At 40.1% G+C, this 27,543-nt stretch overlaps 1 protein-coding gene across 5 annotated transcripts in view; it reads right to left on the bottom strand.

The window, feature by feature from the left end:
• LOC143253420 (uncharacterized) overlaps positions 1-27,543 on the bottom strand; it is a 240,221-nt gene that overhangs the window by 69,575 nt on the left and 143,103 nt on the right. Inside the window, exon 1 of one of the 5 annotated variants that reach the window (XM_076507286.1) lies at positions 10,364-10,603. The exons of the other annotated variants lie outside the window; for them this stretch is intronic. Coding sequence (XP_076363401.1) covers positions 10,364-10,381 — 18 coding nt within the window. The 5' untranslated portion in view covers positions 10,382-10,603. Of the gene's footprint in view, positions 1-10,363; positions 10,604-27,543 lie in introns of those variants that run through there. 5 annotated transcript variants of the gene reach the window in all.

Here is a 27,543-nt window from a genome sequence, read left to right as displayed (position 1 = left end):
ATTAACACTGACACCTAAATTATTTTCACATTAATATATTATATAATTATATTATTTACCTTATTCTAATGATCGCCTTTGAAAGTTCTCTATTCTTACCTGTATTTTAAATGCTGAAAAACACTTGTGCATAAACAAGTTTTAGATATATAACATCCAAACAAACAAAACAACAAAAACTTGTTTTTTAACAACGACATGTGTTGTTTTATCATTCAAATAATGCTTTTCTTCTTTCTGTAACCTTCAAGTCAAGATAGGTTAATATTTTCTCCTTTACAGATTTCACATTATTTACTATCACTTCTTTTCCGGGCAGCAGGTGTTCAAACTCGAGAGGAAAATGAATTTAGGCTGAAACAAATGGAACGAGCAATTAAACTGAAACCATAAATATTCTTTAAACACGCACACGGGCCCGGCATGGCCAGGTGGGTTAAGGCTTTCGACTCGTAAACTGAGGCTCACGGGTTCGAATCCCCGTCGCACCGAACATGTTCGTCCTTTCAGCCGTGGGTGCGTTATAACGTGACGGTCAATCCCCCTATTCGTTGGTAGAAGAGTAGCCCAAGAGTTGGCGGTGGGTGGTGATGACTAGCTGCCTTCCCTTTAGTCTTACACTGCTAAATTAGGGACGGCTGGCGCAGACAGCCCTTGTGTAGCTTTGCGCGAAATTAAAAAAACAACAACAAATAAACACGCACACAGGGAAATAACTGAGGGACATAACTATATATTAAAAAAAATTTACACAAACACGTGATTGATAACATACCTTCAATGCAAGTAATAGATCACTGTAACTCCCAAAATCAAAACGTGTTAATCTGAACAAGTTCCTCAATTCAGTTTATGAGAATGAAATAAATTCGAACTCAAATATAACATCCCAAATCAAAGCAAAAAATAAAATAATACGAGTGAGTTGGAGAAAACGAATCATAAAGTGAACGTATGTTGTGGATTACGTACAACGACAAGGGAAGTTTCAACGAAATAACCTAATATATCTTCGAACATCGTTTCTGCCACCCAACCGATTTCTGACACATACAGAAGTGTTGGTGAATCTGAAATAAAGAAAGTGACTCAGAGACTCTAGGAGAGTAGAAACGGGACTGCATGTGAAAAACCAGGGACTGAATGATGAAATACGAGATAATTTACTTTGTCCAGAGGTTTGATTTAGACTATTTTATTCTTCTAAAATAAGAAATATAAAAAAAAAGCTATAATTGTTAACAAGTATCAAATGCCCCCTCATTCCCCGAGTATATCATTTGACGTTTTTACATATTTGGTTTGAATTTAGCGCAAACCTACATGAGGACTACCTGCGCTAGCCGGCCCTAATTTAATAGTGTAAGACTAGAAGGAAGGCAGCTAGTCATCACCACCCACCGCCAACTCTTGAACTACTACTTTTCCAACAGAGAGGACTAAAAGGGAGAGCATGTTTGGTGTGACGGGAATTCGAGCCCGCGACCCACAGAGTATGGGTCGAGCACTCTAGCCACCTGGCTATGCCGGGTCCTTTTCAAATATAGAATATAGCTACACAAACTGTAATTTTATTCTCACTTTTGAAAGCAAAGTTACGTCACTGACCCACCCAGCAGAAACGAACTTAAATATTACACATCTTAACTTGTCATTGACTTTCATACAGTTTTCTCAATGTTTCAGTGGGAGGTGATTGACGAAAGTTGAGATCAATCAGATTGAAACTTGTTGTTATGACAACTGTTATTAAACTCGAGAAACAAATGAAAATATGATTTGTTGTTATGGTAACTATTAATATTGTGCCCGAGTTACAACTGAAAATATGGCTGGTTGTTACAGCGATAAAATAGTGCGCAGACTCGAGAAACAGCGTAATCCTTAAATTAAAACCTGACACTCAAGTACAAAGAGAAATGGCATTATAAGGCAGAAGGAAGTCTGCCAGTTTGGGCATTCAAAATTTATGCAAAATCCATGAAAAAATAATCAAACAAACATGCCTAGGAATTTTGTCCCAGTTGAAATCTTAATATCTTGTTGTTTATGAAGAAAAGGAAAAAAAACAAACAAACAAAACAGAAGGGAACACGTTCAGTTTGTCGTTTGTAAAAGTAAAGTCGCCACCAGAGGGCGTGCCAAAAAGTAGAATATGAATAGGCTTAAGTTATGTTATACAGGATTTCGTAAACCCTAATGAAAAGTTTACATGGGAGATTTAGTAGACGTAATGGAGCTTACTGAGTCAGTGAAGTTGTGACTCGGTTGTAACATATCTATCAATTAAGGCCACAAGTACAGAGAGGGTGTGAAACCCACATTTCTGTTGTAGAAAATACTGTATGTGGATCATTACAACAGAACACTTGATCCTGACTGGATGGTTCTAATGAATTGTGTTGTTTTAGTTTCTTATACTAAAATCCATATTGCGAGAATTAAAACTGCACTTGATTTCCTAAATTTCTAGGATGAAGCTATAAAGGTGAAATACTGAGCTAATAAATTTACAATTTGGAGACACTGGTGGGGATTTCATTTATATTTACAGAAATGTCTCATACTAAACTCAGCTTCTGTTAAACACAGTACAATACTTAACCACTCATCAAAGCTACACGAGGGCTATCTGCGCCAGCCGTCCCTAAATTAGCAGTGTAAGAGTAGAGGGAAGGCACCAAGTCATCACCACACACCGCCAACTCTTGGGTTACTCTTTTACCAATGAATAGCGGGATTGATCGTAACTTTATAACGCCCACACGGCTGAAAGGACTAGCATATTTGGTGGGAAGGAGATTCGAACCCACGATCCTCGGATTACGAGTCCAGCGCCGCAACTCCCTGGCCATACCGGGCGATAAAATGTGGTATCAACATTATTCATGCCTGTTTGCACGTCATTTCTGAAGCGAATGTTGAGTTTTGTCTGCGTGCACAGCTTTTCATACGGAAGACGGACGAACGCTCGGAGAGACACTGCGGTTCGCAGTTTGCATTTATTACAAATATTCTTTAAAATTAACATATTTTACTATGATCTCCCAGTTTTTGAATATTTCTCAATTAACTGGAAGACATATTTTAATACTCGAATATCTTTATCATCATTTTTGTATCTTTGATAATGTTTTTCGGTCAGTCATTACTACTTTTACACCCAAGGCTTAAAAGTTAAGGATAAACAGTGAAAGACTTTGACTGACTCGAGCAATTTTATTCTGTAAAGAGAAGTCATTACTAACTGCGGTACTTTGGCAGATATGTTGATTGGAGTCTATCTGAACTTACTAATCACATTTTCTTACGATTAACTTCAATTAATTTAATCTTCTAACTTATGTACAATTTTTTTTATTTATTATAGGTAATAAGCAAACGGTGATGCATTCATAGTTTTAATATTAATACTAATAAAACGTTTCGTCTACTTCTTTCTATTTTATTTTTCTCGGATTGTTCGATCGCTGTAGTTTGGAATTATATACATTTATAAAAGTTTAAGATTCGACAACTGTGTTTGCTTGTTTTTAAATTCTTAGAGCATGTATATTTCAGCTATAGTTTTTTTGTGAGTGTGTAACTACATGACGGACTGTTTGTACATAGCTGTCCGTATTTTTAGCTACCCCTCCCTATAAACCGGGTTTCGGTACACCAATAAGGCACAGTACAGGAAGCCCATTGCGTAGTTTTGTGTTTGACTACACACACACACAGACAAATTATTATTTTATTTATTGTTTATTCGTGTGTTTGAGCGCAAAACTACTTAAAAGTCTATTATACGCTCCAACAGGAATCAAAATCCGAATTTATCATTTTCAGCCTTCAAATTTAACGTTGAGCCACAGAAAAGCCCATAACATTGAACTGAAAGATATAAAAGGGAAAACAGCTATTCAACAGCATCCACAACCAACTCTTGTCTTCACTGACTATTACTCTTATAGTGCACAGAAACGCACGACCACAAAGTGCGGAACGAGTTTTTTGCCGCGAACTCCTGAGCTCCAGAATTCACAGTGCGGGGTCGCTAACTATCAGGCCAAACTTGCTTTGCCACAGTAGACGTAATGACTTGGACTTAACTACACGTCATTACAAACAGCGAAGCTACGAGGGAAGTATACATCGGAACTCTCACTGTGATCGTTCAACTGTTTCACCCATTACAAGACAGTAACGAACTATGATGCTTACTGGGTGCTCTGTTAAAATTGTGCAAGCTAGCCATGGGTGTAGAGGAAAGGAATAACCAATTTAGAACCCATTGTTCTTCATCCAAAGCAATTATTTCCTGTCATCAGCCCTCTATAGTGGTAATGGAATACTCATAAAAATGCCTATTCCCTCCCGTTCCAAATGTTATCGTGGAAAAACACGCTCATAGTATAGTCACGTTCACTAAAAAAATAAAATAAAATTAAAACAGCAGGAGCTTAGTGGCTCGTGCAGTTCGTAACGTGCTCCAGCAGCCCTGTCAGAAGATCGAACAATAACGGCAAATCGATCGTTTTTGTCAGCTATAAAAACGCCCAGAACTAGCTGTTTGGAAAAGGGTAAGGCTGTCGGTCACTCCCTGTACTGTAGAAAGCTGGCTTTTAAGAAAGGTTCAGTTCTTTCTTACACGTGACATTCGTTCACTGAACTGGGCTGAGCAACAGAAAAAAAGAAAAAAACAAACAACTTCTACTGATATGTTTTTAGTACTGACTATCCGGCACTATGCTCCTACGTCTAACTCTGTGACGATGCTTCGAGTTTTTATCCTTTTATTCCAATTAAAGTTTCATCAATTTCTTCCTCACTAGGATATATATATATATATAGTCTTATATTATTGAACGAACGTATGAGTGTCGTTGTTTTCGTCGGTGCTGGGAAGTAACGGGCATACAGCAGTCAGTATCATTGTATGTCCGTTATCAACAACGGGAAGCAGCGCGTGCCAGAAACAGTCCAAGCTATTCATTACACTGTTGTCTGTATCGTGCAGGGACCCAATTTCCGGCGTGGGAAATACCCGTCAGAAGATTAGACAAATAGTTACTGCCACTTGCAGGTCCATTACTACAAATGATTTGTCTTGTTTCCTAAGTTTAACATGGTATGTTTTACAACTTCATATTGACACGGGCCTAGCGATGTGTTAGCAGAGAATAGAAGATAATAAATGTGGTATTTATGAATCCTGTCTATCGGATCTACAAACATAAAAAATAGTTTTATAAACGAACAATCTTATGTTTTATGAGAAATTATATAAACTATAAACTTATAAACTATATCTTGTCTGTCTTTTTTTTTCGTCAGTTTTTTTCTTCGTGACGTTATAAAAACTTCAAAACAATACTCCAAGGTAAAAAATCTCGAGATCACGTGCATCTAGTACCCCACATGTGCGTGTTTGTACGCAGCTTCCAAACACGTGTCAGAAGAGAAACACTGAGAACATAATAATTATAAAATAAATTTGCCTTATCGTTGTTTTCTGAAGAAACTGATCGTGTTTTAGACGTATAATAGAAACATCATATTTCATGCAACTGGAATATAACTCGTAAAGTTTCGTCTCTAAATAAAACCGCCGACTGGTATATGTTCTTATTATATTCATACTCTCGATATCAGCGCTTCCTTTACCTTGATGTCGTCACTCAATTTTATAACAAAACTGAAGACATGTTACAACCAATATAATTAATACCTTTCAAGCTTATCAACCATGACATGTTACATCCAATATAATACCTTTCAAGATTATCAACCATGACATGTTAAAACCAATGCAATTAATTCCCTTTCAAATTTCTTAACCGTGATATGTGACAACCAATATAATTCCCTTTCAAGCTTTTCAACCACGATACACTCATATATAGTTGAGGGAAAAAGAATAGCTTATTACTACCGGCTCAAATTAACAGGTGGGACTGAGTTATTAGAACTTCATCTTGTCCCTCCAACTCTCCATGGAGTCTAGATCCCTCCATAAGTTTTTCTTCTTTCGACCTTAATCTTATCTACACGTGGGATTGGCTACTTGGTCTGTTGTATTCTTGACAGGAACCCTAAAGGACTGACATGTTTGGTGATGGGAACTGAACCTCCCCCACCAGGGCGTGCTAGCCTCCCTCTCCAAAGCTTTAGAAAGACATTTTTCTAAATTATTTATGCACCACGTTGCTTGTACATCCATAAAGTGTTTGGTTATAAAGTTACCTCTTAACATTACATGTCACGCACATTCGCATAAAGATATAAACAAAGCAAAAACAAAACAAAACACATTAACATATCAATTAATCTCACTAACAGCTAGGGGTCGTTATTTATTATACGCACAGAAGAACTCCAGTTTTCACAGCGAACCTTCTAGCAGCGAATCATATTTTGTCGTGTAACAAAATTTCTCATTTATTTGTTGAAGGCACAATTACAGTTTATATGAAATAAAAAATAACGAATTGTGCAAATTGATAGAAGAGTGTATATTTTCTTTGAAATTCAGTGTCGTTAGTTTTGTTAGAGTCATGGCCCAGCATAGCTAAGCGTGTTAAGGCGTGCGACTCGTAATCTGAGGGTCGCGGGTTCGCATCCCCGTCGCGCCAAACATGCTCGCTCTTTCAGCCGTGGGGGCGTTATAATGTGACGGTCAATCCCACTATTCGTTGGTAAAGAGTAGCCCAAGAGTTGGCGGTGGGTGATGATGACTAGCTGCCTTCCCTCTAGTCTTACACTGCTAAATTGGGGACGGCTAGCGCAGATAGCCCTCGAGTGACTTTGCGCGAAATTCAAAAAACAAAACAAACATTGGTGCAAGTACGATAAAATTTTAATTAAAAAAATAACTGCTAAAAAAAAAGTCAGTAATTTGACCTGATGATCTTCACTTCGTACATTTATTTTTCCGTTCCTTACAGCCGTTTTAATTAATGTTCAGTTGATATACTGTTTGATATTTTAGTTTATCAGCGAATGTAGAAAGAAGAGACGAAGTTATTTTGTTATCAGTTAATATTCATTATTGTTAGTTCGTTTCTCTCCTGTGCGAACTTCCGAATTCCACGAATAAGTCAGCGAACAACAAGCTGAAGATAGTTAGAACTAGAATTAATTCGATATAGCGTAGGGGTTTAAATCCTACTGCCGTTTATCGTCTACTACTCGTGCCTTTTAGGTAGATATATGACTATCATTCTGTCCATCATAAGCCATGACAAATTAATTAAACTGGTGCCTTATAACAAATGAGAAGTAATAATCCTTTGAAATTTTCTTATCATGTGTCCACTCGATACGTATACGCCTCGGGAAAAACAGGGGGGGGGGCTTTCGTGTAGCTAATAATTCCCCTTTCGTTCTGTATATACGAAAACAGTTAGGACACGAGGTTCGGTGTTTTTCTCGTCTCTAACAAATCTTGTTTGTTTGTTTGTTTGTTTTGAATTTCGCACAAAGCTACTTGAGGGCTATCTGTGCTAGCCGTTCCTAATTTAGCAGTGTAAGACTAGAGGGAAGGCAGCTAGTCATCACCACCCACCGCCAACTCTTGGGCTACTCTTTTACCAATGAAAAGTGGGATTGACCGTCACATATAACGCCCCATGGCTTAAAGGGCGAGCATATTTAGTATGAAGGGAATTCGAACCCGGTACCCTTGGATTACGAGTCGAGTGCCTTAACCACCTGGCCGTGCCATGCCCACCAATATGTAATCATACTAACATTAAAATGTGTAAGTATCGTAACATTATGTAGTTTCCCTAATACAGCTTCAAAAGATAAAAGTCGCCGGGGCTTCTCTGAACCTTTGACAAGGCCTGTTCCCCAGTGTAACGTTTTAATCTCTGAACTGATGTATATTCGGTAGACAAAAAAATAAATAAATAAATAAAATGTATAACTCAGGTAGAAAAATAATTTTCTAAAATAATTTACAAATGGATAAAATTTATAGAAGTTACGAATGTTAAAATATTAAAATATAATTAGGCTAAAATATTTAACAACTAGAAAAACCTAAGAAGAAAGTCATGCAGATACGTTTCTGTGGGTGGTGTCACTGCTAAACCAGGGTGGGCTAAAGAAGATAGCCCTCGAGTAACTTCAAGGTTTTAGAAACAGGTTTACTTGCTTAGGAACTGTTATGAAAGTTGTTTGAGAGATACGGCTCCAGACAGGAGGCATTCATTAACAATCACATGTAACGGGAACCTTAAAAAGCGGGCAAGACTAAGTTCTGTAATGTTGAACAAATCTCGAAATTTTGCTCACTAACATTAGATAAAATTAATACTCGTAGTGACAATTAAAGAAACCTACCGTATAGTCCTTCTCGTCTCCAACTGATACTCTAAAGACTAACATGGAAAATTATTTTGTAATATTGATTAAACTTTACTGATATACGAAACTAATTAAACCTTTAATAAAACTAGAAAACTACACAACTCCGATGCGTCTAATGTTTCGGCATAATCGATGAAAGAGAAAGTTATAATAAAAAAAAGGATTTTCGTTTGAAAAACCCAGGGGAAAATAGTTGTTTAGAGTGTAAAATTTAGGCTTAACTCACATTAAGTCTAGTTGATAGTAACTAATATGATATACTGCGTTTGGCTTGTCAATGAACTTGCCTTTCTAGTTTCATCACATGAGAAACTATATATCCTATGCTATAGGGTTCGTTTATTTCAAAAACTATATACCTGATGCTTTCCCTTTTTCTTTTCAACTGTCGTTTTAGTTATCACATGAAAGTAGACACATCTGTAGATGTAGAATTAGAAACATATAAACAGAAATGTGATCCAATTTCACAAGGTATGGATTGCAGGATCAGTAATCGAAAATGGAGTTTGTTGGAGTGAAACTGAGACGTTTACCAGGGAAGAATTAGATAACAATGATCCCCACCAACAACACAACAAACCTGAACTTAAAACAGGATCTCCACCACCAACACAACTAACCTGAACTTAAAACAAGTTCCTCCCCACCCACAGAACTAACCTGAACTTAAAACAGGATCCCCACCGCCCACAGAACTAACCTGAACTTAAAACAGGATCCCCACCACCAACACAACTAACCTGAACTTAAAACAAGATCCCCACCACCAACGCAACCTGAACTTAAAACAGGATCCCCACTGCCAACAGAACTAACCTGAACTTAAAACAGGATCCCCACCACCAACACAACTAACCTGAACTTAAAACAGGATCCCCACCACCAACACAACTAACCTGAAATTAAAACAGGATCCCCACCACCAACACAACTAACCTGAACTTAAAACAGGATTCCCACCACCAACACAACTAACCTGAACTTAAAACATGATTCCCACCACCAACACAACTAACCTGAACTTAAAACAGGATCTCCACCGCCAACAGAACTAACCTGAACTTAAAACAGGATCCCCACCGCCAACAGAACTAACCTGAACATAAAACAGGATCCCCACCACCAACACAACTAACCTGAACTTAAAACAAGATCCCCACCACCAACGTAATTAACCTGAACTTAAAACAGGATCCCCACCGCCAACAGAACTAACCTGAACTTAAAACAGGATCCCCACCACCAACACAACTAACCTGAACTTAAAACAGGATCCCCACCACCAACACAACTAACCTGAACTTAAAACAGGATCCCCACCACCAACACAACTAACCTGAACTTAAAACAAGATCCCCACCACCAACGCAATTAATCTGACCTTAAAACAAGTTACTTAATTATCTGAAAATTTCAATATGAGACTGGAAACAACAAAAACTGAAAGCCATTTATTAACCACATGTATAATAGGTCGTGGTTTCTTACCACAAAGCTAACTCAGTGAGTTCCATCCATTGGAATCGAACCCCCCACTTTTAAGCGTTGTACACCCATAAACTTACCGCTGACCCACTGGGGACATTTCGGTTAGGATATAAGCCAGTGTAAATATTGTACGTAAACGAGAACGGCCCGGATAACGTAAATATTTCTTCAAAATAATGCACTCATGAACAAACTTCCAAGCAACATAATGCAACCGCAAAGTATGTGAACGTGTAAAACCAACATAACTACTACAACATATATGTCAGTAAGCAATCTGTAACGTAAAATAACTTGATGAACTTCAGCCTTTTGTTTTCCAATATAACTTAAACATTCTAAACCTAATTATATATTTTGCATAATATTTACATTACGGGAAAAAACAAATATCTTGAACCCTTTGAACTTTATATACAGGACAGTATAATTTGGATAGTAACATAACCGCTATATTGTTAATAAAATGTTAGCATTGAAAGTTTAGTAGAAAGCAATAACAACAAGGACTCACTTTGTCAGTTCTGTTCATGTCTACAGAACAGTCCAGTGATGGGTAAAAGGGATTAGCTGGTGCTGTTTATCCATCATTAAACTCCGCGTGAACGTTTACAAAAGGGTCACAGCACACTGAAAGAAACAGCTTACTGAACGACCAGTGTCGAGCAGCGGTCTACATACAGATGTGGTCAGCGCTCTGTACACACGCTCAACCAAACAGCTGTCATATTAGTTGTGGGTTACGTTCTGCTGTAACAGCTTGCGTCACTGCCGTCCCTAATTCTATAAGAACTCGCTTTACCGCACAGAGGCGCTACTGTCAAGTATAATTAGCTGCCAGAAACTTTTTAATCTCAGAAGAGAGAGAAAAAAAAAAAAACTTAAAGAAGCAAAACAAAGGAAAAACATACTATTAACATAAACCAGTTTTTCATAAATGTAAGTTAACACCGGGTTGGATTCATTGAAAAAAAGACGATGAACAAATGCGACGTGTATAAGCTGAGGTTGAAAGTGCGTTTGTTTTCTTACAGCAAAACCACATCGGGCTATCTGCAGAGCCCACCGAGAGGAATCGAAACCCTGATTTTAGCGTTGTAAATCCGTAGACTTACCGCTGTACTAGCGAGGGGCTAGGTTTAAAGCACTCTAGAGATAAATCTAGTTCAATATAGTGTCTTGCTGACAAATCTAGTTCAATATAGTGTCTTGCTGTTTCGAATTCTTCTCTTTATTCGAAAGTAATACTGAGAAACAATATGAAAAAAAGTTACCGATCGTATCAGATTTACGTCAACATAACCTATGAAAACAAAACAAAAAGTCATTCAAAGAACAGCGACCTGTCTTTATTCATAAATATGTCGCATCGGTGTGAACACGTTTTAAAACAGTCATAAAAGATCAAACCGAATTTAAGCGATTTGATCTTATCTATACTCACAGGACAGCCAACAAACTTTATAAATACATACATGAACGACCGAAGTAATAAAACCTGATTTCGATAGCAACTGACTGAGAAACTATCATTAAAAGCATCGGACCAGAAACTGATAGACAACACACTATGACACTGTAGCGCTTTGTTACTTAAAGAATAGGGTTATGCGATGCCGAGGTGTAAAATAAGAAAGATCAGAATACCTTATGGCAAGGTTTGGTTTGTTTCGAATTTCGCACAAAGCTATCTGTGCTAGCCGTCTCTAGTTTAGCAGTGTAAGGCTAGAGGGAAGGCAGCTAGTCATCACCACCCACCGCCAACTCTTGGGCTGCTCTTTTACCAACAAAAGGTTGGATTGACCGTCACATTATAATGTCCTCACGGCTCAAAGGGCGAGCATGTATGGTGTGACGAGAATTCGAACCCGCGACCCTCGGATTACGAGTGGAGTGCCTTAACGACCTGGCCATGCTGGGCCCCTTATGGCATTTTCCAAAAGGAAATAAAACACACTAGAGCATCACTAGATAGAACTTGACAAAGTAAGGAACTGTTGTATGAAGGAACCATACTCACAACAATGATTTCACCAAGATAGAACGTGACACTAAGATAGTGTGGTATGTAGAAGCGACACACACAACCACGGTTTCGCCATGATAGATCGGGACTAAATACGGAACTGTTGTATGTAGGAGCGACACTCACAACAACGGTTTCATTTAATCGAAACGTGACAAACTCTTCAGCTGAAACTTTAGCTCTTGTCAAACAGACACGTCTAAAGCTTCTAAGTAAATCTTCTCTAATCTCTAATATCCTTGCTTAGCTACTCAATGGCGGGCATAAATATTTAGGCCTACTTTGCCTCGTGTTCCAATTGGTTTAGCCACACGTCAAGTTATCCAAATTATTCGAAACCGTTATTTCCGTGAACCATAATTCTGAAAACACAACATAATTCCAAATCTGTTAATTTTATTATCTCACTAATACTGGTATGACTATCTATAATACGCATACGCTACATACGTTCATCGATTGAATAGAAAATCCCAAATCTTTTCTTTGATCGACTGCAAAAAAAAAAGAAAGGGGGGTGTATATAATATTCGTATCAGAAACATTTGTTTTATCAATACAGAATTTAATATAGACCTTCAACGTTACCAGCAAATTATCTTATGGTTATATACTGCTAAAGGGATTTTTTGTCGCTTTAATAGCAATAACGGTGACAAGCTAAGACTTGATATAACATTTACATTTTGAAACACATTTAGTGAACCCTGATAGCCCACGTTTAAGCCCTTCCGACAGTATGATTACTAAAATAACAATAATAAAAAAACACAACATAATAAAAATTTCGTTCTTCTATTGGTCGCGGACTTACAATACTAAAATAGGAGTTCAATTCCCTGCGGTGGATGGACAGAGCAGATGAAACAATGTGATTTTGGGCTAAAACAATTTGGTGGACTGTAGAAGTTTTACAATACCGAAATTATTATATACGTTATAGTATAAATTATAGCGTAAAAATCTAACTCAGGAGCACATGAACTGCGTTATCCTTTTGTGTTTTTGTACAGATTGTGTGATGTTCAGTTACTTTATTTATTCGGTTTGTGGAGTTTGTACGATCACGTATCGCCTTATCTGATTCGTTTGTCAAGTTCGTATAATAACGTGTCATGTTGTCTGTTTCGTTTGCGTAGTTTGTACGATGATGTATCGTTTTATCTGATTCGTTTGTCTAGTTTGTACAACAGCGTGTCATGTTATCTGTTTAGTTTGTGGAGTTTGTATGATGGCGTTTCGTTTTATCTAATTCATTTGTAGAGTTTGTACAACAGCTTGTCACGTTTCTGTTTGGTTTGTGGAGTTTGTACGATGACGTATCGTTTTATATGATTCGTTTGTCGAGTTTGTACAACAGCGTGTCACGTTATCTGTTTGGTTTGTGGAGTTTGTACGATGACGTTTAGTTTTCTGATTCGTTTGTAGAGTTTGTGCGATGGCGTGTCACGTCATCTGTTTGCTTTGGCATAGTCTGTATGATGAATATTTAGTTTATATGTTTTTTTGTTTCATTTATTACTGTTCGAACTGTACGAATACATAACTTTGAACTAGAACGGTCAACACTAACTTGTTGGACTGAGAAACAAAACAAAAACTAAGTATGTATTTAATGGAAAAAAAATCTTTGGATGACGCAAAAAACTCTATACAAAGCACTTAACACTTACGAAGTGCTTTCCGGTAAAACAAACTTTGTCTAGAAACTATGTAGTCGTCCAAAAGTGATGGAGTTCTTTACACACATACGCCTTAACTTTATTTAAGTAACCCATTTTCATACATACATACATATATATATATATTTAACTTTGTAGGTGTTTTTCATTCAAGAAGCAGCTTTGTAGAGGCATTCCGGATTCTCGTTGCCATGGCAACAAAGCCCGGCTGACATAGCATCTTATAAAGGTTCCACAGCGTGGAAGGAATAATACGGAGTAGATTCCTAAATTTCTGAACTACAACTGACAAGAGAGTGATGGGAAAGTCAGTATAGAAAGATTAAGCCTGTAGACAGTAACGCTATACGATATAGCACAAGTCTCTTCCATATCTAGACGTGTCTTTATCCACTTTACCCCCCCCCACCTCTCTCTCTCTCCCATCTTTCTACAACTAAAGTAATCGCTGTGGCAATCCATTTTTTAAACAAACAAAAAAGCCTAAATTTGGTGATTCTTTTTTTAACTGAATGTGCTTTATATTCATGCAAGTTAAAAAAAGTTAGTTTTCCATTTTAGCGAAAACACGATTTCTTTCCTTTGAAGTTCTCGTGTTTCATTTTTATTTTTCTGTTGATTTCACATTCTGCATACGTAATGTACTTTGTCATAATTTCATGGGATGCAAAACTTTACTTTAAACGTATTAAGTTTTCATTTCCCTAAGACTTATTTATTCTGATAAAGTCGACATTTTTTTCCCTATAATCCTGATACAAATATCTAAGCTTTTAAACATTTAAAATTTGTGACAAATATTCAAAACATTTTTCATTTTCCAAAAGAAAACAAAAGCCGTGGTATAGGTGATGAAAATACAGTCTCAGTTTTAAAAAACTGAGTTTAAATTGATAGCATTTCAAATTTAGAAAACTTTATCTATTTAATTAAGGCAAAGTAGATTCACCTTATATTATTTATTTGTTCTGATTTTTAAAGGTAATGTAAAAAACGAACTACGGGCGCGCCTCATTAAGTGATATTACAGGTGACGCTAAAATAAGAGGTCGTGAGAAAGGTAAGATAAAAGGTTTAGTGGATTATTCGGATTGTGCCTATCTTAAATAAAATAGTAGACGTGTTCATGTACAAGAAGTCTTCTCGTCCATCTGTATCGAATAAACTCGCCACAAAAACCGTTGAAAAAACGTCTTTATGGAGCTGTGGAATCAGATCGTCTATAGCGCAACATGTCTGGCTACTACCGCATTTAACCAAGACAATGAAATAACTTAAAACACTATACCAGGCTTATATTAACCAGAAGATTGTGACTTTACACTGTTTGCAATACGATTAATAAACGTTTTAAGGTATATATATATATATTACTACAGCGTCTGTTGTGTAACAGTAAGGACTAGTGAAATAAAGATAAATAATCTGTTGGATTATTTATTATTATTATTATTATTATTAAGGACTAGTGAAATAAACATAAACAACGTCCAACAGATTATTTATCTTTATGTCATCATATTACCCCTGAATCATCAACTCATCTAGTATTGTACACATTCTTTACTCCTTCTAGCATCATTCATGACGTAGGAACAATTTATAAAGACACAATTAATGGGAAGGCTCCACGTTTCCATTCTACTTTAAATTTTTGGTTGGTAACGACCTCAAAGGTTGGAAACTAAATACACAAGTAAAAACATAGGTGTACCTATTTGTTGTGTATTGACAAACTCAGGTAGAAACTGTGGCGAGCGTGTGTATCTGGTGCTTCGTTTCGAAAAAAAACAATTCCTCTGAAACTAATAATAACAACAACTGGCTCAGAAGATTCAGGTAAGAAATAAGCAACTGATGTATGAGAAATGACAACGATGAATCCAATGACATTTGGGGGGGGGGATTAGGTTTCCTGGATGTTGTTGAACCCCAGAAAATAAAAAGTGCGAAAAAAAGAAAATATTCTAGAAACATTAAAAATGAACAATAAAACTTCAGTTGATAAGAAATTTTATTGTGAAATTGTTAAAAGCATCCTTGAAAGGCGCCCTATCTTCTTTAATGACCGTCTAACAGCCATTAAAAACGAATAGACGTGAAATAAAAGACACGAGAAAAAAACAACAAGAACAGAGTACACTATCGATAAGAGATAAAAGCGATTTTCTGAAACAGAGGATTGAAAGCAATATAATGGAAACCAGCAAGTAAACATATTCAATCTGTCCCCAATCAATAAATAGAGTCTTCAATCTTCCATTGTGGACGTCGGCACGTCAGGCCATGTGTTCTGGTTCCCAGTAGTTTCATGAAAATGAATTGATAAGTTGCTCTGGGAGCTAGAATAGACCCCTAACGACGTCAAGAATAAACTAGCAGAAGGAAAGATTTTCCTGAAGTATCGTTAGGCCTTGCATGGAAAGATGGGATTGAATGAATCAATGTTTCCAAGGAGACTAGAAAGCAATCAGTTATAACAGTGAACTATAGCTGACATATTTTATATCTTATCGTCAAGTGAGTCTCAAGTAGCAAGAATGAGAATTTTTCGGGTTGTCGATGGTGCATTCGAGAAACATTAGTCACAATTGTAAAGTTAGCGCCGGCTTTTTCTCAAGCAAAGCTCGGATTTCCTTCGTGAAAACTTTATTCACCCTAGTGAGTGAATTGTATAACATGTAACATCGAGTAAGTCAGCAAAATCACCTGGGAAAAAGTTAATGTCTTGGTGTAGTTGGCCCTGGAATTATTATCCGATGTTTCGAAACTGATATAATGATGTAACCCAGGCAACTTAGATTAGGAGACGACATCTTTGTTCGGTGTACAGAAACTTATACATTGATGTAACTAAGACAACTTAGATTAGGAGAAGACATCTTTGTTCAGTGTACTGAAACTGTTACAATGATGTAACTACGACAACTTAGATTAGGAGAAGACATCTTTGTTCAGTGTACTGAAACTGTTACAATGATGTAACTACGACAACTTAGATTAGGAGAAGACATCTTTGTTCAGTGTACTGAAACTGATACAGTGATGTAACTAAGGCAACTTAGAGAAACGACATTTGTATCCAGTGTTTCATATTGATACAATGATGTAACCGAGGATGAGGAGACAAGTAGATATCTGTATCCGGTGTATTGAAACTAACAAAATAGTGTGACAAGACTCGACTTAGATGAGGATATGATACTCATCAAAACCCCTCTCTTAGTGTGATACAACGTTCTTGTTTAATAGCGAATGATAGAGGAAACACTTTGAACTGATGTAAGTAACACAGAGAATATATTAAAAGTTCAGATAAAATATGTTTTAACGAAAGCTTCTAAAGGAGTAAATATTTTGAGAAACGAGTAAAAAAAAAATCTTATAATATCCGGATAGCTATGAATGTATAACAACCATACGTCATGAAAATACGAAGTCCACAAACAGTATCATTAAAAGGGGCGTCAATCTCTTAGCCCATGTGATGACATCTAACATTGTCTGTAACCAGAGAATTAAATTAGTAACTTTAGTATGATATAAAATTACAGATTTTTAAACACCTTAAAGGCATTCTCTATCGATTATAAAATCATATTTCGTTACAGCAATTTTAGTGATAATAGATAAGCAATTGTTCGATCTTGAGACAAATAATTTGTTCCCCCAGTACATCATACACATTGATTAAGATTATTTTTTTCGTAGGATATGCAACTATGTTTTTATTGTTTGTTTAAAGTATTAACACTAAATTATCCAGGATGTATACAATAACAATTACAAGAAAAAAAAAAGCAAAATAAGTCGTTAATTAAGTTAGGGTAGCTAATAGATGAACCAGATGAACTATATAAGCCAATAGATGAATTACATAAACCACTACATAAGCCGTATAAGCCAAGGTATGAGCTAGATATGAACTAGATAAACCACTATATAAGTGTGGTAAGCCAATAGATGAACTAAGTTAACTAGATAAACCACTAAATAAGTCAGGTAAGTCAACAGATTAACTACATAAACTAACAGATGAGCTACATAAGCCAATAGATGAGATAGACGTCCAAACAGGTAAGCAGATAAACCAATATATAAGCCAACAGATGAGATAGACGTCCAAACAGGTAAGCAGATAAACCAGTACATAAGCTAACAGATGAACTAGATAAGCCAACAGATGAGATAGACGTCCAAACAGGTAAGCAGATAAACCAATACATAAGCTAACAGATGAACTAGATAAGCCAACAGATGAGACAGACGTCCAAACAGGTAAGCAGATAAACCAATACATAAGCCAACATATCAAGTAGATAAATCAACAGATGAGATAGACGACCGAACAAATAAGCAGATAAGCCAATACATATGCAGGCAACAAATATTAATGCAGATAATAGATCAAACAAAGACAGAACGTGTTAAGAAATGGATAATTTACCGTAGACAAGGAGAGAATGGATAGTGGAATTTGTCTGGTCAAATATCATTCTAAACATACGCATAAATGTGAAGTACATGTACACGTCAGAGGCATGGGAAACTTTAAAAGTCGCCTGATATTTATGACACGAAGAAGACGGGTGGCTCTGAAAGTATTTTCCTGTATGTTACATCGACAGCAAGCTCTTAGGCATCAAATAAAGTGGATTTAAGCTCACCAAACAGCCAGTTTCCTGGCTGAGATGGTTAGCCTGAAAGTAAAATGTCAACAATTGAAGCAGCTGGCAGATAAGGTCCTTAAAAATACGCCCGTCTTAGAATCTTAGATATCGATTTAAGAACACTAGATGCTACAAGCATAGAAACTATGAAAAACAAAACGTAGAATGAAATGAAAATATTTTTTAATATTAATACGATTCATACGAACAATATATAAAACGCCTACTTGAAAATATAATAAATAAATATATTTTACGTGGAAGACGTTTTAAGATTTGGGACGATAAAAAAGGAAGTTATGGTATTATTGAATATGAAAAAACAATTTGGCACAAATATAAGTTAATACCATGGATAAGATGAACAGTTCTATTTCTGATACTTATAAAAAATTATACGCACAATATTAAACAATCTTCAAAGCAAGAAAATTAGAAAAGACGAAAATTCTTTGCAACAGATTAACTTACAAGTATAATGTACAAATACGACAGTCAATGGAAATTTGATAGAGTATTAAATTAATCCATGGCAGGATCGTCTAACTTTCAGAAAAAGACAAAAAGCTAATAAGAATGAAAGAACTTCCGTGATGAAATAAAACGTTTACAAGCGTTACATGTCACTGAACAAAGGTTTTAGCTTTTTATCTGAAAGGCTTTGATGATTACAGGGAGGAAAAAGTCTGTTTTTGTTCTTACTTTCAGAACAATTATGTTATAAGATTAACAGAAGTAAAGAAATGGTTTGTTCGAAAATTTTCGTTATATAGTCGTACAGAGAACTATCTACACTTACATATTACTAATCTTAAATTGTTGACTACAGGGTTTGGTTTATTCTGAATTTCGCCAAAGATACACGAGGGCTATCTACGCTACCCGTCCATAATTTAGCAGTGTAAAACTAGGGGTAAGGCATTTAGTCATCATCACCCACCACCATTTCTTCGTCTCTTCTTTTACCAACGAAGAGTGGGATTTATCGTTACTTTACAACGACCTCACAGCTGAGAGGGCATGCTTGATGAGACGAGGATTAGAACCCGCGACTTTCAAATTGTGAGTCAAGCGACTTAACCACCTGGCCATGCAGGGCAGAATAGAGGGAAGGCAGCTATCAGTCAACAGAATCCACGGCCAGTACTTGGGTTTGGCTAAATAGTGAGACTATGACTGTCAATCTTGTAACGACTATAAGGCTCTAAAGCGTGGAATGCGTTTTCTTTTCTGCAACAGAACGCAAACCATGGACCCTTAAGTTCAAAGTTCAGCACGCTAATTTTCGACCCATACTCGGCCACTAAATAAACGAAATATCTCAAAGGTCGACTTCTATTTCAAATCAGTTTCTATCTCACGAGATATATATCAGTAATAGCTGACTTCAGAAAACAAAGTAAATTAATCCTACAACACGGACTGTTACTTTTGACTGAATAGCTGGCATGGTGATTTTAACATGAAACGCTTCTTTTCCACGCGGATAAAAATTATTAAAAACACAATTGCAATAAATTAATCGAACTGAAGAATATTTCCTATTATTATTATACAACTTTTTTCTTAACCTCCTAACAGTATGCCTGGCATGGCCAGGTGGTTAAGGCAGTCGACTCGTAATTCGAGGGTCGCGGGTTGGAATCCCAGTCACACCAAACATGCTCGCCCTTTCAGCCGTGGTCAATCCCACTATTCATTGGGATAAAAGTAGCCAAAGAGTTTGCGGTGGGTGGTGATGACTAGCTGCCTTCCCTCTAGTCTCACCCTGCTAAATTAGAAACGGCTAGCCCAGATAGAGCCGGTGTAGCTTTGCGCGAAATTTAGAACAAACCAAACCTAACAGTATTTTCTGAACCACACGTTCAAATTAAGTATTGCGGGGATTTCTGGTGATATAGAAAATAAAATAGTAAGTTTCCAAGAATTTACTTTCGATAGATAACGACTGGGAGTTGTATTTTATGGTTAATCATGCGCCACGACACTTACAGAAACAATAGAAGAAAAACACATCAAAAGCAGACTTTCAACTGCAGACGTATTCTAAAAGTGACAGTCAATCTTGCTACTCGGTTAAGAATACTCCCCCCTCCAGTGGCACTTCGGTATATCTACGGACTTATACTGCTGGAAACCGGGTTTCGATACCCGTGATGGGCAGAGCACAGATATCCCTTTTTGTAGCTTTGTGCTTACTAACAAACAACAACGGTTAAGAGTAGCAACATACAGTCATATAAAAAAGTTAGGACACCCTATGAAAGTCTGTGTATTTTTGTAACATGTTTGGATATATAGATATTTAATCTCAATTTCAACAATACTGAGAGATTATAGGAATATAACTAAACAATTAAAACTGAAGAAAAGACTTTTCAAGATCTTCTGTAAATGTAATTCTACAAAAATGCATATTCTAACTGAGGAAAAAGATAGGACACCCTACCCCCTAATAGCTAGGGCTGAAATGACTGCAGTGATACGCTTTCTGTAGCCATCTACCAGTCTTTGACATCGGTTTGAAGAACGTTTGCCCCACTCCTCAATGCAGAATTCTTTCAGCTGTGAGATGTTTGAGGGGTTTCTTGCATGTACAGCCCGTTTCAAGTCACCCCACAGCATCTCAATGGGATTAAGATCTGGGCTTTGACTCGGCCATTCCAGAACTCTCCATTTCTTAGTTTTCAGCCAGTCCTTGGTGGATTTACCGGTATGTTGTGGGTCATTGTCGTGTTGCAGGGTCCAGTTCCGCTTCAGCTTTAATTTTCGTACAGATGGTCTCACATGATCCTCAAGCACCCTTTGATATACAGTAGAATTCATGGTGGATTCTAGGATTTTGAACTGTCCAGGTCCTGCTGCAGCAAAGCAGCCCTAAACCATGACACTTCCACCTCTATGCTTCACAGTTGGTATGAGGTTCTTTTCCTGTAATGCTGTATTTAGTTTTCGCCAAACAATGTCCTCTGTTCTGGTGTCCAAATAATTCAATTTTTGACTCATCTGTCCAAAGAACATTATTCCAGAAGTCTTTGTCTACATTCTCTCTGGCAAACTTCAGTCTGGCCTTGATGTTTCTCTTAGAGAGCAAAGGTTTCCTCCTTGCACACCTCCCATGCAAGTTACACTTGTGCAGTCTTTTTCTGATTGTAGAGGTATGCACTTTTACATCAACAGTAGCCAGAGCCTGCTGTAGGTCCCATGATGACATGTTAGGGTGGTTGGAGACCTCTTTCAGCATCTTGCGGCCTGATCTCGGGGTGAACTTGTTTGGACGACCAGACCTGGGCATGTTGGCAGTTGTTTTGAAAGCCCTCCACTTGTTAACTATTTTCCGGACAGTGGAATGGCTGATTTCAAAATCTTTAGGGATCTTTTTAAATCCCTTATCAGACTCATAAGCTGCTACAATTTTCTTTCTGAAGGCCTCAAACAGCTCTTTTGCTCTAATTTTGACTCTAAATGTACAACAAATAAAACAGTACAAAAGGCAAGACATGAATTATGTAAAGCGAAAACCATGAATATATACAAATGAAAAACATTAAATATATACAAACAGTAATATATACAAATGAAAAAACATTAAATATATACAAAGAGTAACATACAAAATGAAGAAAACATGAAATATACTCTTCAAAAAAAAAAAAACGCAAAAGGCAAAATATAAGGCAAATTGTTAATAAGTTTCTTCCGGGTAGTTCTGTATGACATGTGTGAAACTTTGCACATTCACTGCTGAACATCCAAAGTCTGCAAAGGCGAAGACCACGCTCACTAGGTGAAGTTTAATGTCACTCAACGTCAATAACGAGTATGCCCCCCGTGAGCATCAATAACTACTTGGCATTTCCTGCCCATGGAAGCGATGAGATGACGAATCATATCCTGTGAAATGGCTGTCCACTCAGCCTGCAAAGCTGCTGCACGCTGAAATAGAGTCTGCGGTTGAGGTTGTCGCCGTCGCAGACGTCGGTCCAACTCGTCCCAAAGATGTTCGATGGGGTTTAAATCTGGTGATCTGGAGGGCCAGGGAAGAACGTTGATGTTGGTGTCTCAAGAAGACAGTGGTGAGTCGGGCTGTGTGAGGACGGGAGTTTTCATGTTGAAAAACGTCGTTGACGTTCACCATGATGGGTTGCACATGGGGCCTAAGAATCTCGTCGACGTATCGTTGAGCTGTAAGATTCCCTCGAATGTGCAAAAGGTCTGTTCTGGCATTGTAGGCGATGGCAGCCCACATCATGACGCTGTCACCACCAAATCTGTCAACATCCTGCACACAGTTTGCTGCAAAACGTTCACCTCGGCGACGGTAAACACGGGTCCTTCCATCCCGCCTACGAAGCATAAAACGTGATTCATCGCTAAACCAAACATGCCTCCATCGTCGATGAGGCCATACCCAATGTGCCCGAGTCCACTGCAGCCGTGCTTCACGATGTTGTGGGTGAGGACGACGCCTCTGACTGGACGTCGAGGTCGGATTCCTGCATCTCGTAGACGGTTGCGTACGGTCTGATCGGAAATCCTACGCAGCCCTGGTATGGTTGAGGCAGTAGACGTCGCAGTGGTGGTCCTATCCTAAAGGTGACGTAACCGGATGTTGCGATCTTGTGCGGGCGTGGTCACAGGAGGTCTGCCAGGTTGTGGACGGTCACGAGTTGATCCATGTTGTTGGTGACGATTCCATAGCCTTGTGATGGTGCTTGTGTAGACATTCACAGCTCTGGCAACATCTGATCGAGATTCGCCTGCTTCCAAGCGACCAATGGCGTTGTTGCGTTGTGCTTCAGTCAGTCTTGGCGTAACTGTATTGCGTGTCGGTGGCTTAACACTGAGCTATGGAAACCGAGAACCCGTCACTTTTATAGAGATTTTGCACATGTTGCACTTGCAGAACATGCAGATCTCTCAAACAAATTTATTGGACACGCATGCGTTTTGGCGAAAAATCCGATGTTTTCCTCCGTTTTCAAAGTGCACAACTTTTATTGTCATTTTGGTCTAACAATCAGTGCCTTAACACGTGTAACATCACATACTCTGAGCTTGTAACGTCATTACATATATTTCTCTTTAAAATAACAAAAATATCCCTTTTGCATTTCTTGTTTTGAAGAGAATATAAACAAACAGTAATATATACAATGAGAAGAAAACATTAAATATAAATAAACAGTAATATATAAATGAAAAAATAATGCATACAAACATTAATAAATACAAAAAACATGGAGCGAGAGAGGAGCAGAGGCAGGGCTGCTCAGAATCCGATCTCCACCCGACCCCCCACCAACGCACAAAGAGGAGAGACGTCCGGCCGCCAGAGATTGTAAAACGTTCCGGAACCTAGGTGCTGATAGTCCGCCTCAAGGCGGAGTAACTGCCTATATCTGGCCCTTCCAAGTATCGAAAAGTACGACACTGGCGCATGCTCGAAGATCAAGTTGTTCCGAGCAAGCCAGATGACGTACTTAAAGACGGTGATGGTATACTGAAAAGAAAAGGCCAGGTGGCTTGGAACAGGAAATGGTACATGGTACAGTATGGTCTCAGTCGAGAGCGGCGTGACCAGTAAGAGACGAGCAACCCTTTCCCAGATATCCGCCATCAGACAGAGGACCAACCTGTGCAAGACAGACTCCACCTGAGTGTGACACACTGGACACAACTCAGTCCCACAAGCGTTGAAGATGTACGAACGCTCCCTTACCGGCAGGATGTTATGCACCACACGCCAGTTGGAAGCCTGGAGGTAGCTATCAACATGGTGCAACGCAATGCGGCCCCAAACAACGACTCACGGCAGAGCAGGGTGGTGTCGCTCGATCATGTGGGTACATTCGGGGACCAGCAGGCGGTAGAGGGAACGGGAGTCCGTCGGTACGTAGGCAGACACGGGACGACACCTCCGGATCGCCGCAGCAAAGTCGACATACAAAGAAGGAGGGTCGAAACACATAGGTGTTTACAGGCCCAAAGGAATACCAAAGAGCCTGCGCCCCCGTGCCAACCAAGAATCTCGCGAGGTAGCAACAGGGGTGACCCTCCAAAGACAGACAGCGAAAGGTAGTAGACAGGAAGAGGGAAAGAGACTGGGTCCGAATACATGGGATGCCAAGACCACCCCTGCGAGGCGGCAGCGTCAAGGAGAGCCGACACACTGCCTCAGGCTTGCCACCCCGCAGGAAGGCATTTCGAGCAGTGCAGTCATCCAGAGGAAGGACAGGTACTACACCAAGGGTAGGATCCTCCTCCTCACCACTTCTGCCCTACCAAACAGGTTAAAAAGGGCAGTAGCGGTAATCGAGCACAGCCGAACCAACACACTGAACCACCCCTTCCCAAGCAGCCCCAGGGCTCGCGAGAAAACGAACCCCGAAGCAAGTGAACCGGGAAGGGGTCCAATCCAGAGCAAATGGGGAGTCGGCAGACGTGGCCCATTTGCCAAATCCCCGCGCCCGAGACTTGGAAACATTCAGCTGGGCAGCACTGGCTCAAGAGTAACGATGGACGATGGCCAGCGCTGAACCTAACGATGTGAAGTTCTCAAGGAACAGGTTCACATCGTCTGCAAGCGCGACATACGTCACGCACGAACCCCCCCTTCCCACGGCATCTGGAGGCCACGCACAGAGATGGAGTGGTACAGATGAGAGAGCAGGCACTCGATAACTAACGCGTAAAGTGAAGGGAACAACGGGCAGCCCTGACGAACTCCCTGCAATATGCGAGAGGAAGACGTCAGGTACCCATTAACCAAGAGCCTGTTCGAAGCAGTCGCGTACGTGGCCTGCACGTACTGGACAAAATCTGGAGGAAAGCCACACCTCTCCGGAATGAACCACAGAAATCCATGGTGAAATTGATCAAAAGCTTTGCTCTGATCGAGGGACATAAAGACAGCAAGGATATCCCGATCCGTGATGTAGTGGAACAGGTCCCTGAGAAGCACCAGATTTCGTTGGATACTTCTGCTCCACACGCCACAAGTCTGAGTGCAGCAGACCAAGGAAGGCATGACTGAACCCAAACAGGCACATAGGACCTGAGAAATAATTTTGCATCCACATTCAGGAGAGAAATGGGTCGCTACGAGGAAAGATCTTAAGATTGGTTGGGATCCTTACAGATAAGTTTAATTAGCCCATCCAGCGTTCCCGGTGGCAGAGACCCCACAGTCAGACAGTCGTTAAAAAGTTTGACGAAAGAGGGTCCAACAACATGCAACACGTGGTTGTAAAATTCCACTGGCAGTCCATCTGGCCCAGGACACTTACCAAGCGGCATGAACCAAATGGCCGACAAACACTCACCCAAACTGACGGGTTTCAACAGTTTGTCGTGAAAGGAAGGGTTGTGGGATGACATTACTCGGTTTTTTTCCTCCCAGATGACGATGTCAGATGACGATTGACCATTCTCCAACACCAGACTGGAGATGTGTCTGGTCTTAGCCATCTCCCGTGCCTTGCATAGCAGAACTCTAGTGGTAGTTCTGGGATCGAGTGATTCGATCAGACTAAAGACGCTCGCAGCACGGAATAGTTTGGAATAGTCCAAATCTATTTCCCGACGTAGTGTCTCAATGATCGAGAGGATCCAGCTATCCGTCGGTCCGCCACGAAGCAAGGCAGCCAAGGTGTCCTGCTTGTCCCGCAAGGCCAGGCGGCGGGTCCGCGAAAGGCACACGCCAGCTTGACTCAGCAAGGAGGAGACTCGCCCACCAAGACCCGGTGACAGACTCGACAGAACAATGCTTTCAAAGAAGGGCAAGCAAATCGGCTCCAACCTCATCCTCGGCAAGAAGGGAGACGTTGAGCCTCCACACACTAAAGCCCCTAAAAATTGGGACAAAATCCCGGAATGTGGTGAGAAGCGCCCGATGGTCAGACACATGAAACGAGACATCCCCAACCCGATGAACAGCAGTCCTGCCGAGGCTATGCTGAAGGCCAGGTGTCACATAGAACCTGTCAAAGCGACAAGAAACGCGCTGACCGATCCAAGTAGCCACAAAAGCAGACCCATGCAGCGCACGCCAGACATCGGAAAAGGCGAAATCCGACAGCACCGCTCGCAGAGACAGTGTATACTGATCACCAGAAAAAGTATCTTGTCGAGGTGAGGATCCAAGACGAAGTTGAAGTCGCCACCAAGGATGATATCGACCTGTGAAACCATGAACCTGTCCAAGCCCGAGAAGAAAGCCACCCTTTCCCCAGAACGGGCAGATGTATAGACATTGACAAGCCGAATCTTACGACCCCCAGCGACAACATCAACGTACACCACCCGCCCCTCAGCAACATTAGGGGACGCGAGGATGGTCCCATTAAAATGCGGGTAAAAGAGGACCCCATCCCACCCAAACGTGTAGTGCCAAACGACCAGAAGGCACGAACAGGGTAACGGGAAGAAAAGGAAAAATGGTCCCTCCGAGAGGTAAAATGGGTCTCTTGCAAAAATATAACTTCAACCGCAAAGGGGTTGAAGAGGGAGAACGCGTAGAATTGCTTAGCAACCCTACGCATCCCCTGGATGTTTAAAGTAAGGCAAGAAAAACCCATCAACCAATCAGAGGGGAGAAATCAGTGACGCTGCTGCTTAGACAGAGTAGACGGAGGCAGGGGGCTGTGCGGCCTCTTGAAACTACCCGACCCCACCCCTCTTCGCAGCAGCGGCCGCCGACATCCGACCACCGCCGCTGCACAACAAGGAAATCCAAACCCAAGTCCGGGAACAAAACGAGGCTGCAAGGCCCCCGCACCTCCCCACTGGCCTCGCTCAGTCCAGAGAGACAGGAAAGACCGAGGAATTCCAAAAAATTGGCAAACAAACTGGGTGACAGCAGCTCGTCCAGTGTCGAAGTCGGCGCCTGCACGGCCTCGGGAGGGGGCCGAAATATCCACCATCCCCAGAGTCAGTGCCGGGTGTCCCTCAGAACCCCCAGCCGCTGCAGCGCTAGCAGGGGAAGCCAGGGGCTTCTCGGAGTACCCATCAACCCCACTGACCCATTCCGAACAGGAGGGCAGGACCCTTGTCAGAGGGACCAACCCCAACACTTCCAGGGGTGGCAGGATCGTGGGCGCCCACACAGCCCCAACCCCCACATCATCCGACAGGGAGGCCTGAGCCTCCAGGGAGACTGGGGACGCCGCAGGGTCACCGGTCCGTCCTGAACCCCCACAGGGGCCCCAACCAAACCAGGGTTCAAAAGGAAGGGCCGAAGCCTCCTCAGAGGCACCCCACGCGAACAGCACCAAAAGCGCTACCCACCACCCCAGAGGACGCAGCCTCCATGCCC

Source organism: Tachypleus tridentatus, chromosome 6 (assembly GCF_004210375.1).
Source record: "Tachypleus tridentatus isolate NWPU-2018 chromosome 6, ASM421037v1, whole genome shotgun sequence".
Taxonomy (NCBI): domain Eukaryota; kingdom Metazoa; phylum Arthropoda; class Merostomata; order Xiphosura; family Limulidae; genus Tachypleus; species Tachypleus tridentatus.
Note: the sequence above shows the minus strand (reverse complement) of the source record. Positions and strands in the feature narration are given on the sequence as shown.